Below are 27,073 nucleotides of genomic sequence, written 5' to 3' on the forward strand. Positions count from 1 at the left end.
CACTTTTCAAAACAAAGTACCTCACGCAAAAAGTAAAAATTATGCACACCGTCAAGATAAGAGCATATCACGTGGAATACATGACCTGAAAAAGCATACAATAAAGACAGGAAAATTAAAAAAAAAAAAAAAAAGTCGTGCAATAAAAACAGTAAAATATTAGTGGTTGAGGATAGATAAGAAACAGATCGTTATAAGAAAGCCTTGCAAAAGTAAGTTCCCCTGTTAGGGAGGTGTATTGTTTTAATATCTGATATCAATGAATTTTGCAGACTGGTCCTCTAAATGGCACTTGGTTGTATGGGAGCACTGTGTGATAGCCTCACGGTCACACTAGGTGGCGGTGCAGTAACTTCACGCAGCGCGTCTTAAAAACACTACAATAAAAGACTTTGAAGAAAACACTGTGAACACATTATTGTATTTAATAACGCAACGCACCCCACGCACGGCGCTAAGTTATGCTGGCAGATCGGTGTTTGTGGATCACTCAAAGGAGCGTCTGTGCGCGCTCCCGTATTTACTCATGTCCCATGCCCACTATTTTTGCGCGCTCCCGTTGGCGACTCCGTGTGTCAGCGGCGTGCGCTTGGACCAGCGGTCGGATAGCTGTGGCTCTACTGGCGGAGACATGGGCGCAGTGTGATTACTCTTTTAATGAAAATCCGGACGGAATTACTCACTTTGCTACAACACTCCTGTCCCCGCAGGACTTCTTGTATATCTTGTCTCATGTGCGCCTGAGTGTGCCCTTTCCTTAACCGAGCATGCTTTTTCCTTTGCCTTTGTTTGATATGAGACGGGATTAAAATCTCAGGGAGCGGACTGAACTGTCCGCTTAGTAAAAAGAGGCTAATTTAGGCTGTAGCCTAACTTTTTTTTTAGGGCAGGGATGTCTTCGGCACGGGTGGATTACATTGCGCCCTGGTGGACTTACTGGCTTCACAATTTCCCCCATATCAACCTGAGGTTTCAGCCCACTGACAACAGCTTCCAACCTGAAGAAGAGAACTACCAGCAGGTCAGTAGAGGAGCTGCAGAGGGGGACCGGGGCATGACCAGAGGGCTTTATCACAAAGCAATCAAGCACTTATTGTAATGGAGATAAAATGCCATCCCACATAGCTTCACACCCATCAAAGAGTACCATAGTATTTCTGCAGGGTCTTGACCGTCATTACTCAATAGTGAGTTCATAATGACACTGTAGTTCCTCACTGATTTTTTTTTTTTTTTTTTTTTATCTCCAACTGTCGCATGAATGATGGAAGACATAATATTATGCCTCCCATCATGCTCACCGCCCTCAGCTTCTGCCTATTTTGCATTATTGATGACAAAAGTAGTCCATAATGCTTTTCCGTATCACATGCCTGCTATTTAAGTGGCAGCCAGCTGTAAGTGGCTGACAAAACTTCTACATTTACTTTCATTTAATTGGACCCACATCCAATTCCACAGATCAGTGAGTCAAACACAAATGAGCCTGTATTACTGAGGCTGTTTTAGGCATTTATGACTTTTGAGGGTTTGCCTAAAAAATGCTGCTGTTGTTCCAATTTGCACTTAGGCTGGTATACTCACTTATAAAGGCTCAGTAGTCTTTATCCCTAGATTTGCCAGGATAGCATTAATGGCCAAAACAGGTAAACAGATAAGGATTGTTTTGTCTGTGTGTCTTTGTGTTGGAGAGGGAAGATGTCAAAGAGAAAAACACAAAGAGAAAGAGAAACCTTGCAGATGACTGTGAAGATTATTTGTTGTAAGTTGCAATACTTGTCTTTCTCTCATGTGAGTGAAGGCACCCACCTACACCCACCTGGCTACAACAGGAACATGCCCAGCCTTGAAGTTGCACACAGGATAGGATCAGCTGTCATATTCCTGCATGTGAACACATCAACCTCCATGAATGTTTTAGCATTTCTCTGTTTATTTCTTTTTAAACATAGTAGCCCACACCATTGGAAGTCGCAGTGTCCCAGCACAATGGCCTCCAACATGAGGTCCAGCAGGATGTGGAAGAGTTTAATTTCAGTATTCAGTTTCATTTGCAAGAAGTGAGAGGCATATTGACACTCACTCCACTCTTATCTCTGCACTAACAGCCCGCCCGCATGCGTGCACTTCTGCTCTTCAGGATATCTAGCAGAGAAAATTGTTTCAGAATGGAGTTCCTGGCCCAAATGTATATTTAATTCGCGGCCCCTGATATTAAAATGCTGTCCGCTGTGTTGGAACGAGGGAAGATGAAGGCACAGATTCTTTCTCTTGCTGCCAGTTTCCATTTTCTGTGACATAGTGGAAGCCGAGCCGGAGCCATTAGGTGTGGGAGGGGGAGGATGATGAGCCTGGGTAGGAGCTCAGCACTTCCCCCTGAGATGACTGTTGACCACAGGCAGTCCAGGGTGGGAAACCCCCGTTACCACAGCCCACCTCCTCCTCCTCCTCCTCCTCTTCCTCCTCCTCCTCCCTCGCTCTCTTCCTTACTCACACCCCCCCTCCCTCTTTTTTCTGTCATCCTCTAGCTGCCTCATGCATCTTTCCCACTTTCTCACTTCCTGTCCTTCTTTCTCCCTCTCAAATATTTGCCAAGCCTCTCATGCTCCCACTTTGTAGGTTTATTTTTTTTTTGTTTAACAGTGCTAATGACGTAATTTCAAGGTAATACAGCGCAATTTAGACCGTTACATTGCTCATCACTTGTAGTCTGTCAGGTTTAATTTTAATCACCTCCTCTGTTTTGACCACATTAGCAGCGGTGATAATGTGTCTGTAACTGAGACACCCACAGGAGGACAGAACAAGAAAACAGCACATATATTGTCCTTGGATGTGTAGGCCATATTTGCTGAGTTGCCAAAACATGCATGAATTATCCCCATTTATCAAGGGTTATTGAATTAACTCCAGTCAGTGTAATTGCTGTGGTGTGTACCAGTCTGTTATTGGCAGTATCAGTGCTATAAGCCAGTAATGTTTGCTAAAAGTATGCTGATAGTTTAGGCCTAATGGAATTTGCTAAATAGCTTGTGGCCTAAAGATAAGCCCCATCTAGTATTATGGGATCTCGTAAGACAGTGTCATGTTACAGTATTGATTAAAACGTATCACATAAAGCTATTATAAATTCAGCAGTGTATTACTTAACAGTTTTATCTGCGCTCAATTTATTTCCAGTCCCTTTTCATTTTTACTCTGCTGGGATTAACTGCAATACAATGTTATCCAATTGAGATTTTTTTTCCAGTGCTAAATGATAAAGGATTTAATTTTAGGGGAGTCAAATTAAATCCTTAATTAAGGCGTGTTGTATTGAGTCCACTGCGCTGTAGTGGAATTGCTGACATTGATCTTCATAGCTGGCCACTATTGTGGAAGGCACCGAGCAGCTCAGACGTGGCCTGGCTTGTCAGAGGAATTGTAATTGCCCGGTTAAGGCAGGGACAATGTTTGTGAATTGCCCCATTGGCAGCAGCCCATAGAATGCAGTGGAATGCAAGGGGTCATGATCTTTCGCTGTGCTGCTCTTTGTCGTGATCTGTATGCCTTTTGTGTGTGAATGTGTGTGTGTGTGTGTGTGTGTGTGTGTGTGTGTGTGTGTGTGTGTAGCAGCAGGGATGGCAGGAGCCCAGGCACGGTGGGCTCACAGTTTCCCAGCCTCTGTTGGATGCTGTTGTTGTCAGTAATGGAATGTCAGTCAGATAGATCACCTGACCGACTCGTCACTCATTCGATCTGACAATAGACAAGCGACTCTCACTCAGTCTATTTTACGCTCACATCTCTTACAAGAGCTCATGTAGTGCCGCATTAGCTTGGAGAGCTGCTGATTTTTTTTTTTCTTGCATGAGAAAAATGATGAACTGGAGTTATAGTAAGTCGCCTATATTGATAGATTGGTTTGGGAACGCACATGCTCTTGAGGCAATCTGGTAATCACTTCAGCGTTCACGCGGTCCTCCTCAGCCGGTGTTGGCTGCTGTGTGAAACGTGTTTCTTGGCTCCTCGTCTCTCTGTCCCGAGGCCACGAGGATGGAAGGATGGAAGGAGGGCAAAAACAAAAAAGTAGAAGAGCTCGCCCAAAAATAGGACAGGGGCCTAGTTTTCCTCACATTTCTGCGTGTATGTGTGTGTGTGTGTATGTGTGTGCCTCTGTTCAGACTTGCAGAGGAAGTTTGGTGTATTTGAATTTACATGCTCATGTGTTTGCGTGCATGTATGCTTGTGTGTGTGTGTGTGTGTGTGTGTGTGTGTTTACACTACACATCACAGTGTAGGTCAGAAGGCCCTGCTCCATCTGATTTGTCCCTTTCCTGCTTTGTGACCCATACCTGTTTGTGCCAAGTGCTGTCTGCTTGTTTTATATGGTTTGCACGCCGTCCAGCTGAGGCGCCCCGGTATTAACCAAGCAACAAGGGTCACAGCTCTGGTTTTGGGGTGCAGTTTGATGCTTTATGGTAAATTTTAGGCCATTACCAAAGTGTAAATTAAGTCTCCAGTAAACTGCACACTACACCTTCTGTGTTTTTGTGATACAGAACGTTGCATTTGAAGTAATGATTATTCGCCTTTAATGGATACGCAGTGTCACTGTTTTCCATATAATGCATGCTGGGATAGGGTCCAGCTCCCCTGAATGGAAGATGGATGGACGGATGGATGGATGTATAACGCTTTAAACTAAAGCGGTGCGATTAAGATGTTGTGACAGGGAGTTCTAGTGTAATAAAAGACTACCCATACATTTTTGTGGAACGACTGAAGATAAAATTAACCAGTCACAGAAATCACATGAAGCTAGATGTTTGTGCTAAGTTTAGGTCGAATGCATTATGTTCTCATCTTATTTTAGCGTAATATATTTCAATCTTTTTTATCTCTGAGCACCAGCAGGCAAAGTAATTGCCACCATCAGGGACCAATTATACTCAAACAAATGGAAGAAATAGGTTATTTCTCTCCCAAATAAGTAGCCGAGGCAGTGCTTAGAATAATCCTTGGGCCTGAGTTTGAGAAACGATGATGCACCATGGTGAAATGTCTCAAAATACACTACACTTACTTCTTAAACAGCAGTGCAAGTTTATTTATTTCATTAGACTGACCCAAATCTTTGACATACATTCATGGTATAGTTATGAATCAAGCTGATGAATGCTGTATCAGGATGGGGTCTTTTAATTAAAAGTAAACTAATGATTTCCTGAAATATAATTGATTTTTGTTCCCTCCTGTGGTTGTTTGCCTCATGGTGATCACCATCTGGAGGTCACGGTTTACCCACCTTTTTAATTAACACGACATTACTTCCAACAATTAGCTGTGACGACCTACTTGCTATCACAACTGTGCATATAGTGAACAGTCTGCAGGCATATTGTTTCTGTGGCTGGTTTGTTTTGCCATCACTCATGTCACACAGCAGTGAGGGGAGATTTTTACTCGCAGTGTTTCCTCAGTGCCGACTCAGTCAAGCCCAGAAAACAGCGCAACATCTTGGCATTTGTTGAACACTGTTGTTGAGGAGAAATCTGTCAACTACACCATGCTCAATGCCTCAAAAAACAGTCTCGCCTACTTATCAGGCGGTAAGACAGAAGCTGTGACTTCAGGATTTATTCCTGCTTGGGAGTTTTGATGCCATATCCTGTTCAGGTAGACAACCATGGGCTTATTTTGACCCATTTGGACATTAGAAAAGTTTGAGCAATCCTATATCAGTTCTTTAAGGAGATTGCACTTTTATCCCTTATACCTTTATTCAGTAGGTATGAGAGGATTTTTGTTAAATGTTATTCTACGGAAACTCAGTTGACCAAACTACAACTTTTGAACAAATGCACGCATAATGTCAGGAGCGCCCTCTCTGTTGCCAGCACCTTCAAACCTAAAGGCAGATGTCTCGATGCATTCTGGATTTAAAAACCATGACGAAAGCAGAGCTACATGTGAGCTGCAGGCTTGGTATTGTAACTGAAATATCTCTAATTGACTCGGTATGGGATCAAATTGAGTCAAAATCGATGTCCAGTTGAATGAAGACCTTGTGAATCAGACAGTGAATCAAACTGGGAAAAGGATGCAGATACCCAGCCCCATTTGACACTAAATCCAGTGTTTTTATGCAAATACAAGTCCAGTTTGACTGTCTCCCCTCATTTAACACAGACTTGTGGGGGCTGTCCTGTAGATGTGTTTCCCACTCATGTAATTACAGAGGACTAAAAACTTTTGAATAACCCCTGGTGTACGTGAACATAGGCTCTCTCTTATCTAATAGCAATACCAGTTGTCCTGGCCAAAAAAAAAAAATAACGAAATAAAAATAAAAACCATGCCCCCTGTTCACCACCAATCACTTTATCATCCAACTCAGACATGTTTTTATTGAAATCAGTCAAAGAGGACTCATACTGCTATCACCGTGGTGTGGAATGACATGGGACAAATGAAAGGGGCACAGACATTCAATTATGGAAGCAAACACACGCACTGTTAACACACCCGATCTTTCTGCTTCAGTGGCTCTGCTTATATGGGAACAATGTTCCACCCGAATGCATCCCAACAGTCTCCTCCTCCAGACCTCTCTCCTCTCTGTTGTCTTTCTTCCCAAACTCCTCTCTGTCTCTGCATTTCATCCTTTTGTGGGTTTTTTTTTAATGTTTGTTTGTCAGCATTTCTTCATCCCTCCATATCCCTCTATTTCCATTCCTGATCTTGTTTTTCTAGGTGGTTGGGCCTCCTTGTTTACCATCTGAAATGAACATGGTGTGGTCTCCGAGCTTCACGTGTGCAGGAGACTAAGAGTATTTATTTCTGCAGTCATGAGGGTCAAACAGGAATTTTCCAGCGATGGGGAAAGATAACGTCTTGTAATGTGATTTACGTCATTATGATTGTATTTCACTGGTGACATATACTTATTTTACAGTCATCAGAGTCCTTTGCACAGGATCATACTTATTGTTTTTGTCATCTAAAACATCCATTTGTATCCTCACACCAGCCTATATTTTTTTTTTCTTTTGTCCTGCTATGCAGTTGAGGTCATTAACTGATGTGTGGTAGCAAACAGGACCTTATCTATGCAGAGGACTGGAAATCTGCCGATACCTGTTCTTGCATGAATGTTTGCGTAACTTAATTCTTGGAACGGTGAGTCACCTCGGCCTACCTCACATTTGGTTATAGCTATGATGCCTTTCCTGTGCAGCCACTCACTTATGTCTCATCTGTGTCCATGCACACACACATACACACACACCGTGTCCCTTCTGGCCCTGCAGAAGGTCATTAACCCCAATCTGTCTCTGTAGTGCTTGAAGCCAGTAATTAGCTTCACCTGATTGGCTAGATGGTATGGCCAAGGTCTATTCTCATAGGGCGGTATGCTCATCTCTAACGCTGATGTAACAACATCGAAATAGGATACGACAGCTCTGAATGACTATCCACGGTGCTGGAAATCTACCATTGTTTGATGTGGCACTGCTCTTTTCTTTTTTTCCCTTTTTTTTTTTTTTTTGGTGATTCATTTCACAATGTCGGTTAGTGATCAGAAGTGCTACAAAAATATTTGTCAGGCCATATCAGATGTGCAGTATGTGTGGGTGTGTTGTGAATAAGAGGTGTATTATGTCCACACGAAGCTGGGTAAATCTGAAAACACCCTTTTGCCTGTCCATCCACACTACACTTCATTAGTGTTTTTGCACAGTCTTCTCTTCCTCTGCTAGTTCGGCTTCATTAGTTTATCCCTAGGTTAGGAAAAAAAACAACAACTTGGTTATGCTTTTGGAGAATATTTGTTTCACAATTGAATACTTCTGCCAAATAAATTCAGAATTCTTATGTAAAAGAAAGCTTTTTCATTCTGTTGATTATAAACAAAAACAGGCAAGAACCCTGCTCACATGCTGTGCTCACAGGAAGTCAGATTATCATTTAGGAAGTTTGACAGCATGGCATTTCAGGGTGGTTTCTTCATGACAACAAGAATTTCTCCTGAGTTTACACCATGAACCTCATGGTATCTCAGGATGGAAATTTGTCCGACAAATTTTGTAACGTCCGACTCCCATGTAAGGTCAGTGAAAGCAGCAGCTTCTTGTATCAGTGGCAATAAACAAAGCTAGATATAGCCTGTCGTAGTAAATGTTAAACAAATCGTGTAGGAAATCAGTTTCCAACAGTTTTTGGACAGGCAGTCTCAAGAAGTATCTGACTGTTCTGTGAGTTTCCTGTTTTCAAAAAGGTCATATATAATTCACTATTGGATTGTTGAAGGCAAGACTATCGAGAGGTGAGTGCATTTTTCCCAACTAAAGTTACTTTAAGCAGTAAGGTTGTGGTTACTTTATACCACTGGTTAGTTGCAAATGAGTAAATACAGGTATTTAAATCCAGTGAATTTCTCTCTTCACCAGCTTCTGTGTCGTTTTCAGACTTACACACCTTGGAGACTATTTCTGAAAAGTGGTGCTTTTCAGAAATAGTCTCCACCTTAATGTGGACATAACATCAGTTACCAACCTACCACTGTTGTGTTAACTGGGATGACAAGTGGACTCTTGTAGCCCAATCGACCCTCCAGGGGAACAACAATGCTGTGGAGGGCCTGCATTGTGCTATGGGGGATGGGTTTCTTTTGTTGTGTGGGTGAAGCACCGCAATCATGACCCCTCTTTCCCCTTAGGGGCTGGAGTCATAGAAACTGGGTTTTAGGTTCAAGAAGGGTGTCAAGGAAATGGGTAGATAATACGCTTTGCTGCACTCCACAGATGTTCGGGTAAACATGGCCACAGTAATGACAGTTAAAAGACAAGTCAAGGCAAATTATGAAAAAAAAAAATAATAATATCAAATAAAAGAGACTCAAAGCCCTGTCAAAAATGCTCTCGGAAGAGGTTGAGTATGGAGGATCTTCATTTCGATCCACTCAGGACCTTCAAAGCAAACAGGAAACAGGCTTTCTGTTTCCTGTTTCCCAGCTGAAAAATATTCTTAAGTAATAAGTAGGGGCTTTATCTCCATGCGCAACCACACGTGCCACATCTCACAAAGCTCCAGAGACCTGTTTGTCATGGCGAAGTGTTGAACGCAGCGGGGCACAGGAGCATGTCAGATTTGAGGAAGCCTTTAGCAAGGCTGAACCTTCTTTCCCCTTTTTCTCCTCATCTCATCCATAACCCATGGGCCGCTCTGCCGGGACTTAATGGCGTCCCAGCTGCGACTGCGAGCGGGCCCAGCCGAGTGCACTCTTCCGGAAAGACCCCTGGCCTCTGGGCCATCCCCCTTAAGTCTTGCAGTGGAACAGACAGAAACATGGAGGAAGACGTTGAGTTGGACTGCTCCATTGGCCTTTTGCGAGGGGGCGTTGCCTTACTGTGATGCCATGTGATGCTTATGCAGCTCCCAGAGCACTTCTCAAGGCACTCGGCAGCCTCCACTTGCACACATACTGAATGATGTAATACGCTGTGTGTTAAATGTATGAAAACTGTATGAGGGCAATGTCAAAGGGAACATTTGTCACATGGCCCCTTTTCTTGGACTTCCTCAAGAAATTTGTATGTCTTTTTTTGTTTCCTCCTAAAGAAAAGAGAGACAAGTTAAGATTCTTGTAATGTGTAAAGTCAACAGTGCTTTTATTGATAACCAATACTAAGAATATGATCCTGAAGGCCACCAGCCAGTGACTTTTAAATATACTTAACCTTCCATGTTTTCTACTCTTGTGAACTGACCTGACAACCTTTTAACTGATGTCACATTGAGAGGATGTCCTTGTCCATTCAACACGCACACACACAGACACACACACACACATACACACACATACCGTACATTCACACACACAGTGCCTAGGGACCCTCTCCACCTACGCGCAGCTGTTCACCACCTGCTGTGGAGCAGCCACGCTTGTGGAAGACCGTTCATATCGCTTAGCGTGCATTTAGTAGCACTCCAAGCTTATGGAATTCTTTTGCTACAAGACTCACGTCTGCTTAACAGACGCACTTGAACAGATGGATGTGTTTTTCAGCTCTATATATTAATTATGGCCACTACTGGCGTTTTAAAATTTGATTTGAACAGGCACGACTTGGTGCATCAGCGTAAGCCAGGAAGCACATACTACTTAGATTGTTGTGAGTATGCATCTGTCCTGACGTAGATATTGTACCCTCCATCTTTTCTGTTCTAGTTCACGTTCTATGCGGTTTATTTAATAATGCAGAGTGACCTATTTAAAATCACTTTTTTCGATGTTGGAGTGGTCATAAAGAGATAAATTCAAGTTGGTTATTCAGGGTGAAACACCTCTAAACCTGGGCATTGTCAGACCTCTCCACAGTTTACAGCATTTGGAAGATCCTTGCCTGGAGACTGTCTCTCTGTTGCATATGGATTTGAGTAAAAACTGAGTAAAACTTTAACAGTGAACCCTTCACATCTTAGCTCTCAAACTTAACTCTCACAATCCTCATCCTATATTCAGAAAGAAGTATGAAACATCATCTCAAAATTGCACTGTGGGATTGCACAGAATCTGAATTTGCTATTGATTTTTGGCCTCCCAGTAACTTTTCACTGCTTTACTTTTCAGTGCTTGTTTCATACTTGCCATTAAAATCATATTGCCCCATAGAAGAACAGACGGTCATTTAAAAACATGCTGCTACACTGTTATGACCAGTTGTCCAAAATGCATCGTTAAATGTTATAGGCCATTACAGCATCGCTGAGTGTTTGTCTCACTGTCACATCTGTGCTTTCATTTTCCCATTGGCTTTCATTTTACCTCTGATGGGATGCTCAGGGACCTCGGGGATTGTAAATGACTCCCCTGATGCTTTCTGGGTCATTTCTTCTCCAGGCTGTTACCTCTTCATAATGCTGCTCCTTTTGTCCCATAGCTCCTTGGATTCTGGTGTGTGTGTGTATGTGTGTGTGTGTGTGTGTGTGAGAGAGAGAGAGAGAGACTTGCTCTGGGCATCTTTGTGTGTGGGCTTGTTATACATTCCTTAATGATCCCTACACAGTTTTGTGTTATTCTCTGTTCAGATGCAGATTTTTGAGGAGTTTATTAAAGATTGCTTTTGTAACACAGTATTACAAATTCTACCTAGAAATGTGTGTGTGTGTGTGTGTTGGTGCATGCCTGTCTGAGAAAGCAATATAGCAATAGATCAGTAGGGCTGTTATGGCGATGATTTACCGCCATAAATGCTGCTGAAGATATCACATCAGTTAGTGTCTTCAGCTCACTTGTATTGTGTGTCAACACTTGAATTAGGCCATTAGTCATCCTTCGGGGCTGGGCTTATGCGATTTGTCTTGTCAAGCATGTATGTGTTCATTTTTTGTTCCGCGTCAGACTTCTCAAATTTGCTCACTGTTTTGAAATCGCAGCGTTATGCATTGTTCCAGCCTCAGGGCTAAGCCATTTACAGTGGGCTGGTAAATGGGAGAGAAATTGGACCGTGCACTGAGTAATGAGGAGGTTTTGTCTGTCTGAGGTAGTTGTGTGGATGAGGTAGCTCTCTTTGTCCTCCCGTATCCTGCACGTGTATACGCATGCGCTTGCACACACACATACACACACAACCATGCACATTTTTCATTCAGCCAATCTTCCCCCTCCTCCATCCCTCTTTTCTCTCTCTTTCCTCCCGTCTTCACTCCTTCCCTTCTGCACCCTGCTGCTTCACTGTTTTCATTACCTAGTATCTCTGCCACTGTCTCCCAGTGTCACTCTCTCTCTTTTTTCTTCTTTGTCTCTCCTCTCTCTCTCTCTGAACCCCCCCCTCCCCATCCTCCACAGGGATTGCCTTTCCGCTCAGCTAGATCTTCCTTCCTTCCTCTCCTCTGTCGTTGCCTCCAGCCTCTTCCAGCTCACCCCACCCTCTGTCTAGGGACGAGAGAGGAGAGACAAAACAGAGGAGACAGTGGAGTGGGCCTCGGAGTTAGAATGAGTAAGCAAGGAGGAGGGTGTTAACATATTGAGCCTGCTTTTATGGGAAACGACTTAGACTTAATTTAGGTAGGCCTTTAAGTGGTCAGAGCTGCCAATTTGATTCCACAATAGAGTGAATGTGTATAGACTCCAAGATAAATGGTGTTTTTAAACTTAATGGAAGGTTAGAATACTTGGGCTTCAGAATGCAGGAGTGCGTGTGTGTCTGTGTGTGTGTATAGGTTTTTTATGTGCATGTGTATTTGTGTGTGTCCTTCCACTGAATGGGTGCTACATAATTCAAAAGTCATTATATTTGCACCTGACTCCTGAGAAGAGAGGACAGGAGCGAGCGAGGGAGTGAGAGGCTAAATGAAAGTGGAGAGCGCTGTTGTGACCATAAGTGCTTTAAAAGCAGCCTCTGAATCAATGCTCCTCTAACACAGCTGCTGTCAAGTGAAAACCTTGTCTTTTTAAAAAAGTGACCTTTTAAGGGCTGAAAAAAATAGGTAATTTGACTGTCCTCTTGAGCGCGGTTTGTTTTTTTAATTTGTATAATGGCCATTGGAGGCGTTTTAGAAGCACAAAAGTCATTAAACCTAGCTTAGGACAGAAGGACAATGTAAAACTTCCATTTAAGACAAAATGAGTTAATTTTTGCCAAGTTTGTGCAGTAGTTTTCACTTGTCAGCAGCAATATGTTTAGTTTATTCCTTCTTGGGTCCATCTAAGAGTTAAGGAGCCTGAACAAGGTCCCTCAGTCCCTCAACATCACTACATACCATTTTCTTCCCCCTTTCACTGCGTTCCCTGCCTCCTCCTGTATAGCCTGGCTGCAGAGGAATCACAAGACATAGGCAGAGGTAATTTAAGCAGGCCTGTCACATGCTGCTTAATTCAAATAGGCTGTGATAATTCCCCTTTTCACTCATCCTCCCTCCCTGCTGCAAGGGCACCAACTAACCTGCACGTTACCATAGCGATGAGAGCTGTTGGCAGGCCTCCGTGTGTGTATGTGTGTGTGTGTGTGTGTGTGTGTGTGTGTGTGTGCGTGCGTGCGTGCGTGTGTGTGCACAGGAGGGGTATCCCCCTCTCCTCCACACAACAAAATGAGGCTCATAGTGTCTCCCACCCTTCCCCCCACCCACCTCTTCCGGCTGCCCCACCCCCACTACACACACACACACACGCACACACACACACATGCATGCACATACACACACCATACATTCACACGCACACACTCTCTCATATCCATCTCATTTAATGTGTTCACCTCAATTACACTGTAGACCCCCTTCGCTCCAGTGAGCTCTCACCCACCCTAACTCTCTCTCTCTCTCTCTCTCTCTCTCTCTCTCTCTCTCTCTCTCTCTCTCTCTCTCTCTCTCTCTCTCTCTCTCTCTGTCTCTAGCCCCTTTGACACACTTGACACCGCCAAGTTATACCGACGTAATTCGGAGGAGCTGTATGTCCGGACACAAATGTCTGCATCAGTTGTTCTGCACTTTACCCTCCCGAGCACTAACAGTGCAAAACGTGGGGCTGAACAGGAGCAGGCACGGCGAGCGAGTGAGCGTGGGTCCTGCCTTTTGCGCGCTCCGCCCTGGCGCATTTTGGGAAAGCAGGAAATATGTTCCCAGATGCAAACTTCCCGTATCAATAACTCATAAGCGACATATCTACAAAGTGCAACACCGAAAACTGATACTGCCAAAATATTCAGTGCAGTGTCCCCAAAGTCCCAGGAGCCACCCCTCGCCTAAACCATAGGGAGTATTTCCTGTAGGTGTGAACAAGTCTGACATGGACAATTTCCTGTTGTGCGCCACAACTCCGCCTAAACGTGATTCTCAGCTTATTGTTGAGTTCATGTGTCTCTTTCCTCTCTCTCGCTCTCTCTCTCTCTCTCATTCATCACCTTGGTGCACACAGTCATCCATCTGTCTGCATGCGCACACACACAGTCGCAAAAAGCCAGTCCTAAGTGGCCACTCTTTTTCGCCCTTCTTTGACCCATTTTACAGGACACTGGAGAATACGTTGAAGTTGATTGGTCAGTGGCTGGGGGCTCACCGCTCTGTCTTCTGTCATTCCTGCGATTGACCCTCCTTCTTGACACCCTCTTCAGTGTTCATTTTTATTTATTTATTTATTTATTTTCCCTTTCCTGTATATTGATTTCACCAGATGAGGCCCATGTGTGGCCCTCTACGCGAAAAGCATGTAGCCGTGAAATGGGACAAGATGAGGCACTGCACCCCAAACAGATGGAGCCGGAGAGGGGAGGGTGAAGACGGGAGGGATGTTGCAGATATGGGGAGTTTTGGGGGGAAGGGAGCAAACAATGAAAGCAAAGAATCACGGTGCATAAAGGGAGTGAGGAGGTATGATCACCAGCCAAGTACTGGTGAATGCCTCATGTAACAATACGATATTGAACTCTGTAGTATGTGATGCATGTTTTGTGCTGGCCTCTCTTTTTCTCACAACATTTGGTGGTTTTGTTTTGCAAATCTGACAGGAGAGCGAGACGATGTAAAATTATGTTTTGAGGATTTTGAATCACCAGCTTACCTGTTTTCTTTTACCATTGACATGATCTGCCAGATTCTTCCATTTTTGGATTTTAATCCCAGTACTATACTTATGGGACAGGTGACATCACAGCATGGGAACAGATGGCGGTGCACCAAAAAGATTTCAGGCAAACTAAAAAGGAAGAGAAAGAGAGAAAAAAAAAAGAGCTTGAATAAACCCATCTGCTCACACATGAATGCAGAATTTTTTTTTGAGATGGTCAGGTCTGTCTTGGTTTGCTATTTTTGTCACGACACTTTGCCTTTCACAGGAGGTGGGATGGGGTAAAGAAGTAATAAGTGAGAGACAGAGAGAGAGGGGAGGGGAAGCGAGATAAAGCGGGAGAGAGAGAGAGAGAGAGATGAGGAGGTGTCTGCTCTCCAGCTGGAGACAAGGGACAAATGGGAGGGAGAAAAAGATGCTCGCACAATGTAGCTGGCCTTGTTTTGCCATCTTCTGGGGCTGGTTAAGACACTCCTATGGGCCACCTGGACACACTGCGCTCTCTGTTTTCTGTGTCACATTACCGCACTAATCAAAGTTACAGTCAAGGTACTTCAAATCCAATGAGTTTGGTATCACAAAATGCCTATCCTAACATTATGATAGAGATTTTGTTGCATTTTCATGTGATACGTTTCACCATATCAGGTTTTGACATTGTTTAGAATGGAAGACTAATGAATTAAAGGAGCACACGGTGGTTTTGGAAGCCAACTTACCTGTTAAGTGGTCAAGACGCTAAAATGTGCCTTTGAAAAATTGTTCGGTCCAGTGCTCCATTTAGCACCTTATCATACACTGTGTCTGAGATATCGCTGGCAACCGGCATTATCTCGAAAACGAGAACTCATGGCGGCTTTAAAGTGAGTGCTTTTAAATGATCCACGTCAAAGACTTGCAGCTTTCTGTAGGAGCCTGGTAAAATTTACATGAAGATGATACAAAAATAATGTGCTGTTTTTGAACGGCCAGAAACTACTGTTCCTGTGGAAAATTCGCTCTTCCCATGAGACTTGCAGTATGACTCAGTTTGTTTCCATAGGGAGGTGGGAGAAGGGAGACAGCTAAAAAAAAAAAAAAAAAAAAAAAAAAAAATCACTCACTGCACTGAATGAATACATATGCTGCCTACATAAAATAGCTCCGGAATTAAACCGTGGCTTCATCAACCATACTGAGTTGGGTTTCCATATTAATATTTATGAATCTGCAGGCCACATAATAGAAAGCACCAACAAGTTTTTAATACTAAAAGGTTGTTTTTCTTTCTTTGGATAAAGGTAATCACATTCAACATAGTGTATGTTAAACCACGGGGAACTGGTTCTTATCAAATAGTGGGTAATAAACATTTTATATGTTTATAAAATAGCTTCTCTACATGTAAATTGTTGCTATTTGGGGTTGAAAGGGGTCTCCGTGTAGGTGCTGCGTGCCTGCTCAAGAATCTCAACTTTGCGTCAAGTCTATGCGTGGTCCCGTGCTGTGATTGGTTGGTCAGAGAGGGATATGTGTGTTGGATTCAACAGCGCGTACATCAATGCCGAAGTTAAAAAAAAAAACAAAAAAACTTCAATGTAAGCACAGTCACATTGTTTACAACTGCATTTTACATTATGTTTACATTACGTTTGACTATAATATGCACTTCAGTTGACCAGTCTTCAAAAAACTTGGTCTGTTCATTCAAATGTGCAAAATTTTATTTACTTATTTATGGTTTCATTGATAGAGACTGATGCAATGAACACAGACAAATTGAAAACAGCTATCCCATGCAAGTATCTTGCAACACCTGTCCATCCCGTAAAATAAAAAAAAAAATAATAAAAAAAGTAAAGAAAAAAAGTAAAGAAAGACGGAAAACTGATTACAGCAAGATCCAATAAAACATATTTTGCTGTAACGTAACAGAAAAGCAGAAAAGGACATAGTTGTAAACAGAGGAAAGAAAGAAAAAGCTGGACTGTAGTACAGGTTTGTTGCTGAATTAATTTGTTTACCCTTGCAGTTCATGGGACTCTTTTATCAATATTTCTTGGTCAGGATAATATTTCATTGACAAAAAATGTGGAGAGTATTATGAGGTTTAACACCACCTCATGTATTATGCATGCATATGAAATATGATCTTGTGTCTTCTCGTCTCTCTCTCTCTTTAGTCTCTGATATTCCTGGGCTGCGTGGCGGCTGCAGGGCTCGGCCTCAACCTGCTCTGCCTGGCCATCTACCTGAGCTGCCTGTGCTGCTGCCGCAAAGACGAAGAGGAGGAGAGCAAGAGGCCGAACTCCTGCTGCATCACCTGGTCCGCGGTCACCGCCGGCCTCATCAGCTGGTGAGAGAGCGGCGGCATGGGGGGGGGGAGCTGTGGTGTTTACAGGGCGAGCTCACTCTGTCTGGCTGGCAGGCACGCCATCGTTCTGCACTCCTAAAAGGCAGCTCTGACTGACATGCTGTTTTCGCTGCACAGACTTTCAATCTGTCTGTGTCTGTATTCTCTCTCTCTTGATTCATTCCCGCCGGAGACCCATAACTCATTAGTTGATTATAGTGCAGAGACTCTCAGCATGTTTGCCCATATGTCTGTTCAACTGCCTGTTTGTCTATTAACTCTGTGTGTCTCTTTGTCAGCCTGCCTCTGTTCTCCCTTTTGTATTCTTTAAATGTTCTGGGTCTCTCTCTCTTTCTGGTTGTTGTGCCTGTTAGTCCATTTCTCTCTCGAAATGTCCTAACCCCAGTTGTGGTTTCAATTCTCCACAGAGTTGTGGTTTGAGTACACAAATAGCAAAGAGCGCAGACGGTCCTCCTTGTGGTCTTTTTTTCGTTTCCCTCTTGATAAGATCGGTCTTTGTTCTTCCCTTGGAAATCCCTTTCTCCCATTGATGTGACTGATGCAGAAGATAGTATTTCTTTGATAGCATTATACCCCTGCTTCATTTTTGCTTTATATCAAACTTGAAACCATACAGATAATGTCCAAAAGAGTGAAATCCGCTGATAGAGTTGTCCTCGAACCTCAGTCTGGACTTTTTTTTTTTTTTTTTTTTTTTTTTCCAAAACATCCCTTTAGATCGAGGAAACAAAGATTCGGTTACAGTATATGCCATACAATTACCAACCCTCTGGGACCAATGCAACACAGTGAGCACTTACATCATCCGATAGTACCTACTGATGCAGTCAATGAGATGTGCTGTTCTGACAAAGTGGCTAATTGAATCTGTTAGCGATAGGAGTGGGTACTTGTTTCCCCCAATCCTGTGACAGTCATCTTCAGCAGCCGGTAGTTATTATTGAATTAGCCCAGACTCCAGGCTCAGGCATTACCATACTTCTCTCTCTTTATTTAGACAAGGTTCATTGTTGGATGGAAAGGCAGTGGCGTGATCACAGTTTAAAGGGAAAAAAAATCCTTGCGGCTCAGCTAAGGCATGCATTTTGTATTGTGGACATCTACATTGTGCGTTCAAACTCAGCCTGTGACTTAACAATGCATCTCATCCCCTTTCCTCTGATGTTTTCATGCACCCGCCGACTCCGTATAATCTAATAAACTGGAAAGGCCCAAAAATACGAAATACTTTTCAAGAAAATGCCTTATCGAGCGGGGCTTTGAAGAAAAAAGAGGAGAAAACAGAGTCATTATTTAACAACTTCACTTCAAAGCTGAATGCCGGCTGTTGAAGGCACAATGATGAACGCTCGCTGTGTCTCGTTCCGTGTGAATCACAGTCGCGCTCGACTTGAAACCAAACAGCTGCAACGTAATCGTACATGACTCGGCGTGATGTTCGACGCTTTTACTCGATGGTTTCCACTCTGCTCGCTAATGGCTCATGTTCCCAGCAAGTTAACCAGTCATCGTTACATTATATTAAATAATTTAAACTTGGTTTCCTAAAATGTAGAACGACTCAATAGTGTCAGCCCTTCTAATAGTAAGAGTGTATGCTGCAAAATTGAACTGAGAAAAAAGTTCACTTAAAAATGCTAAAAAAAGAAAAAAAAAGCCGTGTACAGTATGTTTTGCTCAATGCCAACACAATATAAAATGGAACATGCTTAATTTACTAAACATGGATATTCTTGCCTTGGTATTTTAAGTGGCTGCCATTAACATTTTGCAGTATGTGGTTCAGTATGTGCCAAGGTGAGCCACGTATGATTCAGTATTATTCCACGCTGAAATGATAGCTGTATGATGAATGTGCTCAAATAGCCACATTTGTTGACATCCCAGCTCCGTTTTGCGCTGATAGTCGGTGTCTCACACTGCAATTTTACACACACACCTCACCTCTCTGCAAGACCTCTAAGCGTCTACCCCCAAATAGAATAAGATGCAGCAATACAGCCATTTGTCCTGACAATGACATTTCCAGGTTACTGCAATATGATGCTAGTTTTTTGTAGACTGTGCCTTTTCTGCTGTATTTGGAAACCTTTGGCATGTTATTTAGCCCAAATCCTGTGTCTTGGACCCTGCACAGCTGGCACCTAGGATGACTTTGTGGAAATCAGATGCTGTAGAAATGTGTCATGTGTAAATATCCCAATAGATGGTGCCCCCTTTGCTTTTGAAACTGTAGTAGCGCTCAATACTAATCCCATTACAGCAGCCCGTTTGGTCCGGAGTTGATTTAAAGGGCTTATGAGGCCAGACTTGATAAGTTGAAAGACTTAATATCGGGAGATGAATGACATGGGATTGAAAAAATCTTCAGGGAAATCAACTCGCCTTCGTTTGATTCCCAGCTTTGAGCCAATCTGCTGAGTTCGCCGAAGGGTGGACACGGATGACCCAGCGGATTTGACACCTGACTTTGTTGAGGAAACTGTCTACTTTCATATCTGACTGATCCAGCCCCTTTTTCCCACTTCCCATCCTCACCTCTCCCAGTGCTTCCTTTATCTTTCCCCCCTCATATCTCTGCCACTCTCTTGCCTCGTTCAGTTCTCTTCCTTCTCCTCTTCTTCCCATGACTGTATGTCATTTTCCCTCCTTGTTTTGCCTTAAGTCTTGCCATCCTCCGCTCTAATTGTGTTTGATAGCTGATATGTTGTGATGTCCATTTAAATTAGCTTTGGTGATGCCAGAGCAGATGTCACTCAGCTGTGGTTGCAGGCTTGCCCTTCATACACCGCATTAGCAGTCTCATTTTGCTCAGCTGTAAATGACCGATTTTCTGCTGCTTTTGCCTGACTTTATTTTGTGCACCATGTTGCTGTCTTTTCATCTTGAACACAAATGCTAAATCACGCTCTCCACTGCAATTTTTGCCTGCCATTTAAGGCTGCGGCATCATTGGATGTGGACAGATTTGACTTCTACCACGGTCTGGGTGAATACAGCTTTCTGATTGGCCAGTAGGTGTATCGCACGCGTAGTTTGGCTCAAGTTTAATCGCCGCTCTGAATTCAACTTGTAGCCATTAAAAAGCATGGCTGCTGAAGGTTACTCATTATCAACTGCGGCAAGCACAGCTGAGTTATCGCCTTTATAAACGAACCGCTGGGACGGAAGACACACCAGCGGCTGATTTTCACATTTCTTCAATCTATTTGGAGAATACAAAAACTTTGAAGGATGCAATGCAGTTTTAATACTTGGTAATGAGCTACGGCGATGGAGCCTTAACCTCCGCTCACCTCACCCTTGCTGTGTTTTACACTGTGACTCACCGGCTCGGTTGTCAAAGAGACTGGAATCATTCCTTGTCATGACAATAGTAAGCTTCATAACTGGAGGCGAACTACATTCAGCAAGGGAAACATATCATATCGAGGCGAACCACTGTCAGCTTCACGACACGTGGTTCTTTGACTCCACGTCGTGCCTTAAAGCTGTTTAACACACACCTACTCGCTGATTATCCTTAACACCTTTTACAGGTATTCTGGAAAAGATTCACCCCGACTTTTTTTTTCGCCACAGTATTTCTTATTTTTCATTTACGTTTTTCTCAATTAATGAAAAGACTTCTTTTTCAGAAGTTACTAGGTTTTCCAAGACATTGACGTTGTTCATTTATACTTGTTTACCATCCACTCTGTGTTAGGAAGTGGCAAGAGTGATACAGAGAGAAAAAGTGAGAAAGAGAGAGACGTATGATGATCCGCTCCACTGAAATGCTTTCCACAGAGTATCTATCGGCAATTAAAGCTTTCCAGCGGTGCTTTTATATATCTCATTTGCTTTTTGGGTGCATCTTGTTTAGCAACTGTCAACTGCATCAATATGTTGATGATATCTCGTGTTTCAAGTGATTTTTTTTTTTTTTTTTTTTTTTTTTTGTGTGGTTATTTTGCAGTCGTGTAGCACCGCAGACGGAGACCTGCACATGAAAAATTCAGAATCGAGCTAGGAAAGGGATTTTTTTTGTGGGGGTAGCCTTGGCAAAATTTTCAGGAGGGCATAATAGAATACAAAAATAATCTGTCTCATGTTTGTCATCTCAGTATACTTACTGTTGCTATTCTGGAGCAAAATATCAATACAAATATCAATACAGTGTCTCAGACAAGTGAAGGGCTGTTTTCTGCTGTGGGCTGAAACACTGGTCCCTCTCCTGAATTCCCATATTTTGTTTTCCACATTGTCATTTGTCGATGTGACAGTTTGGACTTTTGCTTGGAATGTGCCTAGCCAAATCTATGCTATTCTCTCCCTTTGAATTAGACCGTAGATATTTTAAGAAGTGCCACGATGGGAGCTGGAAGGACAGGAGCACAGATAGATAGAGAGAGAGAGGGAGGAAGAGCAACTTCCTCCCTCGTTCGACGTCTCTGTGCTTCTCTGTCCTTTTAGTTTCCTTGTATTAATTAGGATATGCTTTTAAAATATTTCTGGGTGGTTCAAAGGAGATCCATGTTTCTCACGGCTACTTTTATCCAGTACATTTAGGTTCCTGGTCTCTCACTGTTTCTGTGGCATTAGGGAATCTGTTTAAACACACTGAGATGAAAGGCGAGCAACTCCTCTGATATATTTTCTTTCCCAGGGAGTGTTTGTTGGTGTGAATAAAAAAAAAAAAAAAAAACATCCAACTGATGAGATTTGTACTCATCATCAGTAGATTATGATTAACTGTGGAAACTCGAGGCAAGCCAAATCTTCCCTTTTTGTGTTTTAGTGTTGTTTGTCTGCCTTTGCTCTGTTTGTCCCTTCATCTTCCCTTCTGCCTTTGAGTCATGTTATGTGTTGTAAACCATCTGTCTACCTGTCTGCCTGTGTGCGTGTCTGCTTAGATCACTGTCAGTCTGTTTCTTTTGGTCTGTCTGTATCTGTCATTTCCCGTCTCTCCCTCCCTCCCTTCCTCTTTCTGTCTCCATATTGATAATTTCATTTTTTCTACTCCCTGTCTTCCACGCATCTCCTCCTCCTCCCTATCTCTCCCTTAGGGATGCATTTAAAAACTGCAGTGTGGGAGGTTTACCTGCAGGGGGTCCACTTAATGAGACTCTCCCCCTGTTGTACTAATTAGGAAAATAGCCCCTGTTGTTGTTCTGCACCACGTGCAGACTAGCCCGGGCTCAGCACACACCACCACAATGTTGCAGAAACACCGAAGCGCTGCCAGGCTGCAGCGATTCCAAACAAATCTTGCAGGGAGCATCATTCACCACTGATGTTTTAAGTCTCTTTCTTCTGGTTGTACCACTTATCCAGAACATCAGGAGGAGTCCACTGGAGCCAAGAGGTTAAGGAGACTGCCCAAAGCTTTAATTATCTCCTCCTCACCTTCCCCTCGGTGCTGACCCGACCTGCCCCTGGCCCGTATCTGGCACTGGTTTTAAGATGAGACATCGCAACTTGGTGGTTTCTTGGCCTGAACCGCGGATGGGTGCAGCGATTAAGAGATTAGGGGTTTAAATTCACAGCAGCTGCACTGTAATGATGTTTTATCTGGCTGTAGGGCAGCAGCAGGATAGATGCGATTAAGTAAGGCCATGTTCACGTTGAGCCAGGTAAATCTGAAAACATTTGTTGTTGTTTTTTCTGTTTTGGGCCATTTTTCTCCACCTGAAAAAATAGGGCTTTTCGGAAATGTTCTAAAAAGTGCACAATTTTGGTGCCTGGTTTTATAGTGTGGACGGGGAAAACGCTGACATCATCATTTACTCAGCTTAGTGAGGAAATAGCCTTACTTACTCGTTTCCTCTTACTATTCTACAGGCCCAATAAAACATCAATACTGTGTAGCTGCTGTGCATTTAAACCCTGGATCTACACATCCATGTGTAGATCAGGTGACTTTAGTGGGAATTAAGGGGATTTAAAGCATTTTAGGGCACTTCAGCGTGAACGTTAGGCTGAAAATGCTACTGTGTTGTAGTGAGGATAGAACAACCACCTGGCTTCATGTGCACATTCATTCATTGTGCCTTTATTTGTACTTGAAAATCAGAGGTTGCCCTCATGTACAGCACTGCCTAAGAGAAAAGGCACCCAAAACCCAGTAGAACTGAAGTCACTAGTAAGCTCATGAAATACTGATCTATTGGCCTAATAATTGATCACACAACTTTATATCTGCTAAATATAAATATATTTTCCTCCATCCAGCTGGTAATCTTGTCAATTTGAGTTTTTTCTTTTCTTTTCTTTTTTTTTTTTTTTAACCTGTGTGATCTGTGAAGTTCAGTGACAAACATCGGCTCTGGTGTGTCACTCTACCTCAGTCAGGCCATGCTTTCCCGTTGCCCTTAAGAGTATTTTGTGCCAAACTGCACTGCAGCATAAATACAGTTATTGTACAAATTGTTTGGTTGGAGATGTTGTGTTTTAGCCGACTTCAGATCCCATCATATGGCAGCACAGAGCAACAGCACTCAAGGGAAGAGTAATGCTTGCAGAGGCTCACAGAGACTGCAGAAGAGTGTGTGTGTGTGTGTGTGTGTGTGTGTGTGTGTGTGTGTGTGTGTGTGTATGCTAGCATTTTATTTGTCACTGACACTCCAGATACTCAAGAATATTGAAGTGTATCATTTTGTATCTCCATTTCCACAAGCCATATCCTCCAGTACTTCAACTTACTTGGCTGTCCATGCCATATAGGACTTACACATTCATATGTGTCTTACATATTATGTATTGCCTATTATATGTAATCATACAAGATTATATGATACATAATGTTTTCCACATCTGTAATGTGAGTTGCTCTTATTCTTCTGCTGCTATAATGTTCGTTCTCCCGTTGCTGTACAACTTCATTCATCCAAAATACCACTTTGGGGTACTCAAGCCCATAATGACTACAGGAATCAATCAAACCATGTGCACAAATTTATTCAGAATATTCACATGCATACTCACAATCACACTGGTCTGTATTTATGTTTATTTTGCCCTCTGGGTAGACTGGTCTGTCCAGATTTGAGGTTTGGACAGACAATATTCCAACAGCAGAGTGGAGCCCCGTGCACAGCTGTAGTCATTTACCAGCAAACTGAAGGAAAAAATGCATTGTTTATGTTGTTTAGCTGACCAAATGTCCCATGGTGGTCAATTTCTGAATGGACAGAGGAAGTGACATTGCTCTGCCATCATGGCTCAAGTGTCCGTGCCTAGTGATGCACTCATGCCTGTCAGAGATCATCACAAGGCACTCCATTTGTCATTTTTTCCATCTTAAAAGGCAGTGCCGATGGAGTCATGGATGGTGGTGCTTCATGGCTCTGTGAAAAGGAGGGGATGAAACAGCCATAAACCACTCTGCAGGCACTATATGTTTGCTTCCTGGAAGTTGTATGTCTCTACTTTACGATGACATCATGCGATGTTGCCATTAAATTTTAACGTGTCAATAATGCTTTTGAATTTCTGGGTTCTGCCGAGCTGCTCTCCTCATTAAATGTATGAAACGCTAACCTGCCCCTCCCTGCCTCTTCTCTTCACAGCGCCGCGGTGGGTGTGGGTTTCTATGGCAACAGTGAGACTAACGACGGGGTGTACCAGTTGACCTACTCCCTTTACAATGCCAATCACACGCTGGAAGGTGTGGATAGCCTGGTGGGTAACACACAGCACACACACACACACACACGTAATTAACAGTGTCACCTCCTGACACCACCTCCACATATGTTGCCCCTTTTTTCTCAGGCGCACACACCCTCAAACCCACACATTCTGCTGCCTCTTTATGAATCAGCTGGCATTGCTCTCTTGCCAGCATTCATTTTCAGCTTCCGTTGTGTGTCATATGATGCAGCGCTGCACATTGGACTGTCTCAAAACACAAGCAGTAGTAGATGGGAAGCTTCCAGCTGGAGACAGCTCAGAGGAAGCTTCAGATGTGCCGGCCAGCATGTGGACAGAATTGTCAGAGGGTAGCTCACACACACACACACACACACACACACACACACACTGCACTCAGGATTGAGGTGGACGGAGAGGAAGGAAGCCCAGAGGGTCCAATTTAAAACACCTTTAACTGTTTTATGCTGTTTTTATGACTTTATAGTGCTAAAAATTGTGCTCCCCAACACTCAGCACTCTCACACACACCCTCACACATGGGCACACACTCTCTCTCTCTCTCTCTCTCTCTCTCTCTCTCTTACACTGTGCCCCCCTTCTCCAACCCCTTGAGGCCTCAGCAGAAATAAAGATTCATCCTTTGCTTTTCCTGTGCCCACTGACTCAGTGCATGTGGGTGATCCTTGTCTGTTTATATCTGGCTCATTTTCCGGCTTGGCGACTCTGATAAAACAGACACCCAAGTCTGCAGCTCACTGTGGCAAATTTCACACTCATGACAGGGCATTTTTCCTCCTTTCAGACAAGACTCAGGGGAGGTTGACACAGTGGGATTTTGTCATCTTTCTCCTATTTTTCCACTCTGTCTGCAAAAAAAGGGGGCACGCCGTATTAGAAGCCCCTCATCTTTTAAGCAGTATGGAGACAAAAAAAAAAAAAAATCTAGGTCTGCAATGTAGACTATCTTTGATCTCAAATGGATTGCATTTCATTATGCTCCTGTACAAAAAGTTCTCCAATTTACCACATACCCAGAGGGATTACATGCAATCACTTACCATGGTACATCACAGTACATATTAAATACTGTATAGCAGGCACAGCAGACCTTGGCCAAATAATGCCTAAAATTACTTTTGATGTCTTGTTTGAGCTTACATAGCCGTCAGATGCCAGGAGTTTTCCCTTTGTATCTATATAATGAATGCCAGAGGGTTTATGAATATCTTAAAATCAATTTAGGATACTTTTCTGTGACTTCCCTCACGGTGTCTGTATCTTGTCTTGATGCAGGGGAAGCCACCTAGCTAGTGTGACAGGAAGATTTGAATAAATACCAAGAATTACTAGTGATTACTTGGCTCAGTTGTGCATCACAGTTCATAAGCAGCATAACAGATCAGAGTTCATGTCGTCACCAAATAAATGACTAAAATAAAGACGTTGTGAAATGTCATCGGCAGGTAACATTTTGAATAAATATTGTGTTCTGTGATATTTGAAATCTATTTTACTCTTGCATTGACAATATGACAAAATTGCCAAAAACAACCGCCCAAAAAACACTGCATCAGGCATTTTTGAAATTCATGTTTCTGACTCTGCTCTGTCACAGTGATCCCATTAGAAATTCTTACCTCAGCTTCTGTGCTTGGAACTGGTTTTCTCCTCAGCATTTCTCTCTCTCAGTGTGTGAGGTAAAGTTCCTGGCAATTCAAATCAACGGTAGATACACAATTGACTGATTGCGTTTAATATTTCTGAAGTTATTATCCCCCCAAAAATGACTAATTGATTTATTTTGTTACATTGTGTGTAGTATTGCAAATATAATCTATAGAAAGACGATGTGACTGGTTTTTTTTTCTGTTCTAATGTTAAACTGTATAAGCGGATGTGTTTCCACCAGCTGTAATGCAGTTATTTGAGTTGACGAAAATAATCGGCCCTTTCATCCTGCGAAAATAAACGTCGCTCCAGATGACCTGTAGTACACCACAATGTGCAAAAGCCCCCTCTCCCTCCCCCCCTCCCCTTCCTGTCTGCTTCCCCCTCTCGGCAGAGCACGACTGGCCATGATGTTGCAATGGTGTCAGCGCGGGCAGGGACCCTGGGCGGCTTGCTGTCGAGGAGCAGGGATTAAGTCTCCATCTGTGTTAATGGAGATTAATGTGTTGGTATCTGAGCCACTCAGAGCGGTGACTCAACATAACCCCAGTAAAATCCACGTGGCTCAGAGGGGAGAGTCCACAGCTCTCTCACTGCGGCATAACGTAGGGACTTCTTCAAGGTTTGCACCAATGATGAGGAAAAATTTATTCATAGCTAAAGGTTTGGTGGGGCACAATTCTTGGCTATATGTGGCTTCAGATCATGCCCTGCATAAATGATTTACACCAAAATCACATTGGAGATCTGTGGCCACTGATGTGAGACGATTAAGGCTGCTGTAGATTAGTTCTCACGTGACAAACATTAATGTTAGCCTTTTTTGATTCACTGCATTTCCTCTGTACAACCAAATATTAAGAATATTT

The 27,073-nt window shown here is 43.1% G+C and overlaps 1 protein-coding gene across 2 annotated transcripts in view; it reads left to right on the forward strand.

The window, feature by feature from the left end:
• The first annotated feature begins 580 nt into the window (after positions 1–580).
• ttyh2 (tweety family member 2) overlaps positions 581–27,073 on the forward strand; it is a 60,526-nt gene continuing 34,033 nt past the window's right edge. For both annotated transcript variants that reach the window (XM_030078549.1, XM_030078550.1), the window contains exons 1-3: positions 581–1,021; positions 16,711–16,883; positions 24,452–24,563. In XM_030078549.1, coding sequence (XP_029934409.1) covers positions 893–1,021; positions 16,711–16,883; positions 24,452–24,563 — 414 coding nt within the window. In that variant the 5' untranslated portion in view covers positions 581–892. The remainder of the gene's footprint in view (positions 1,022–16,710; positions 16,884–24,451; positions 24,564–27,073) is intronic.

This window comes from Myripristis murdjan, chromosome 19 (genome assembly GCF_902150065.1).
Source record: "Myripristis murdjan chromosome 19, fMyrMur1.1, whole genome shotgun sequence".
Classification (NCBI taxonomy): domain Eukaryota; kingdom Metazoa; phylum Chordata; class Actinopteri; order Holocentriformes; family Holocentridae; genus Myripristis; species Myripristis murdjan.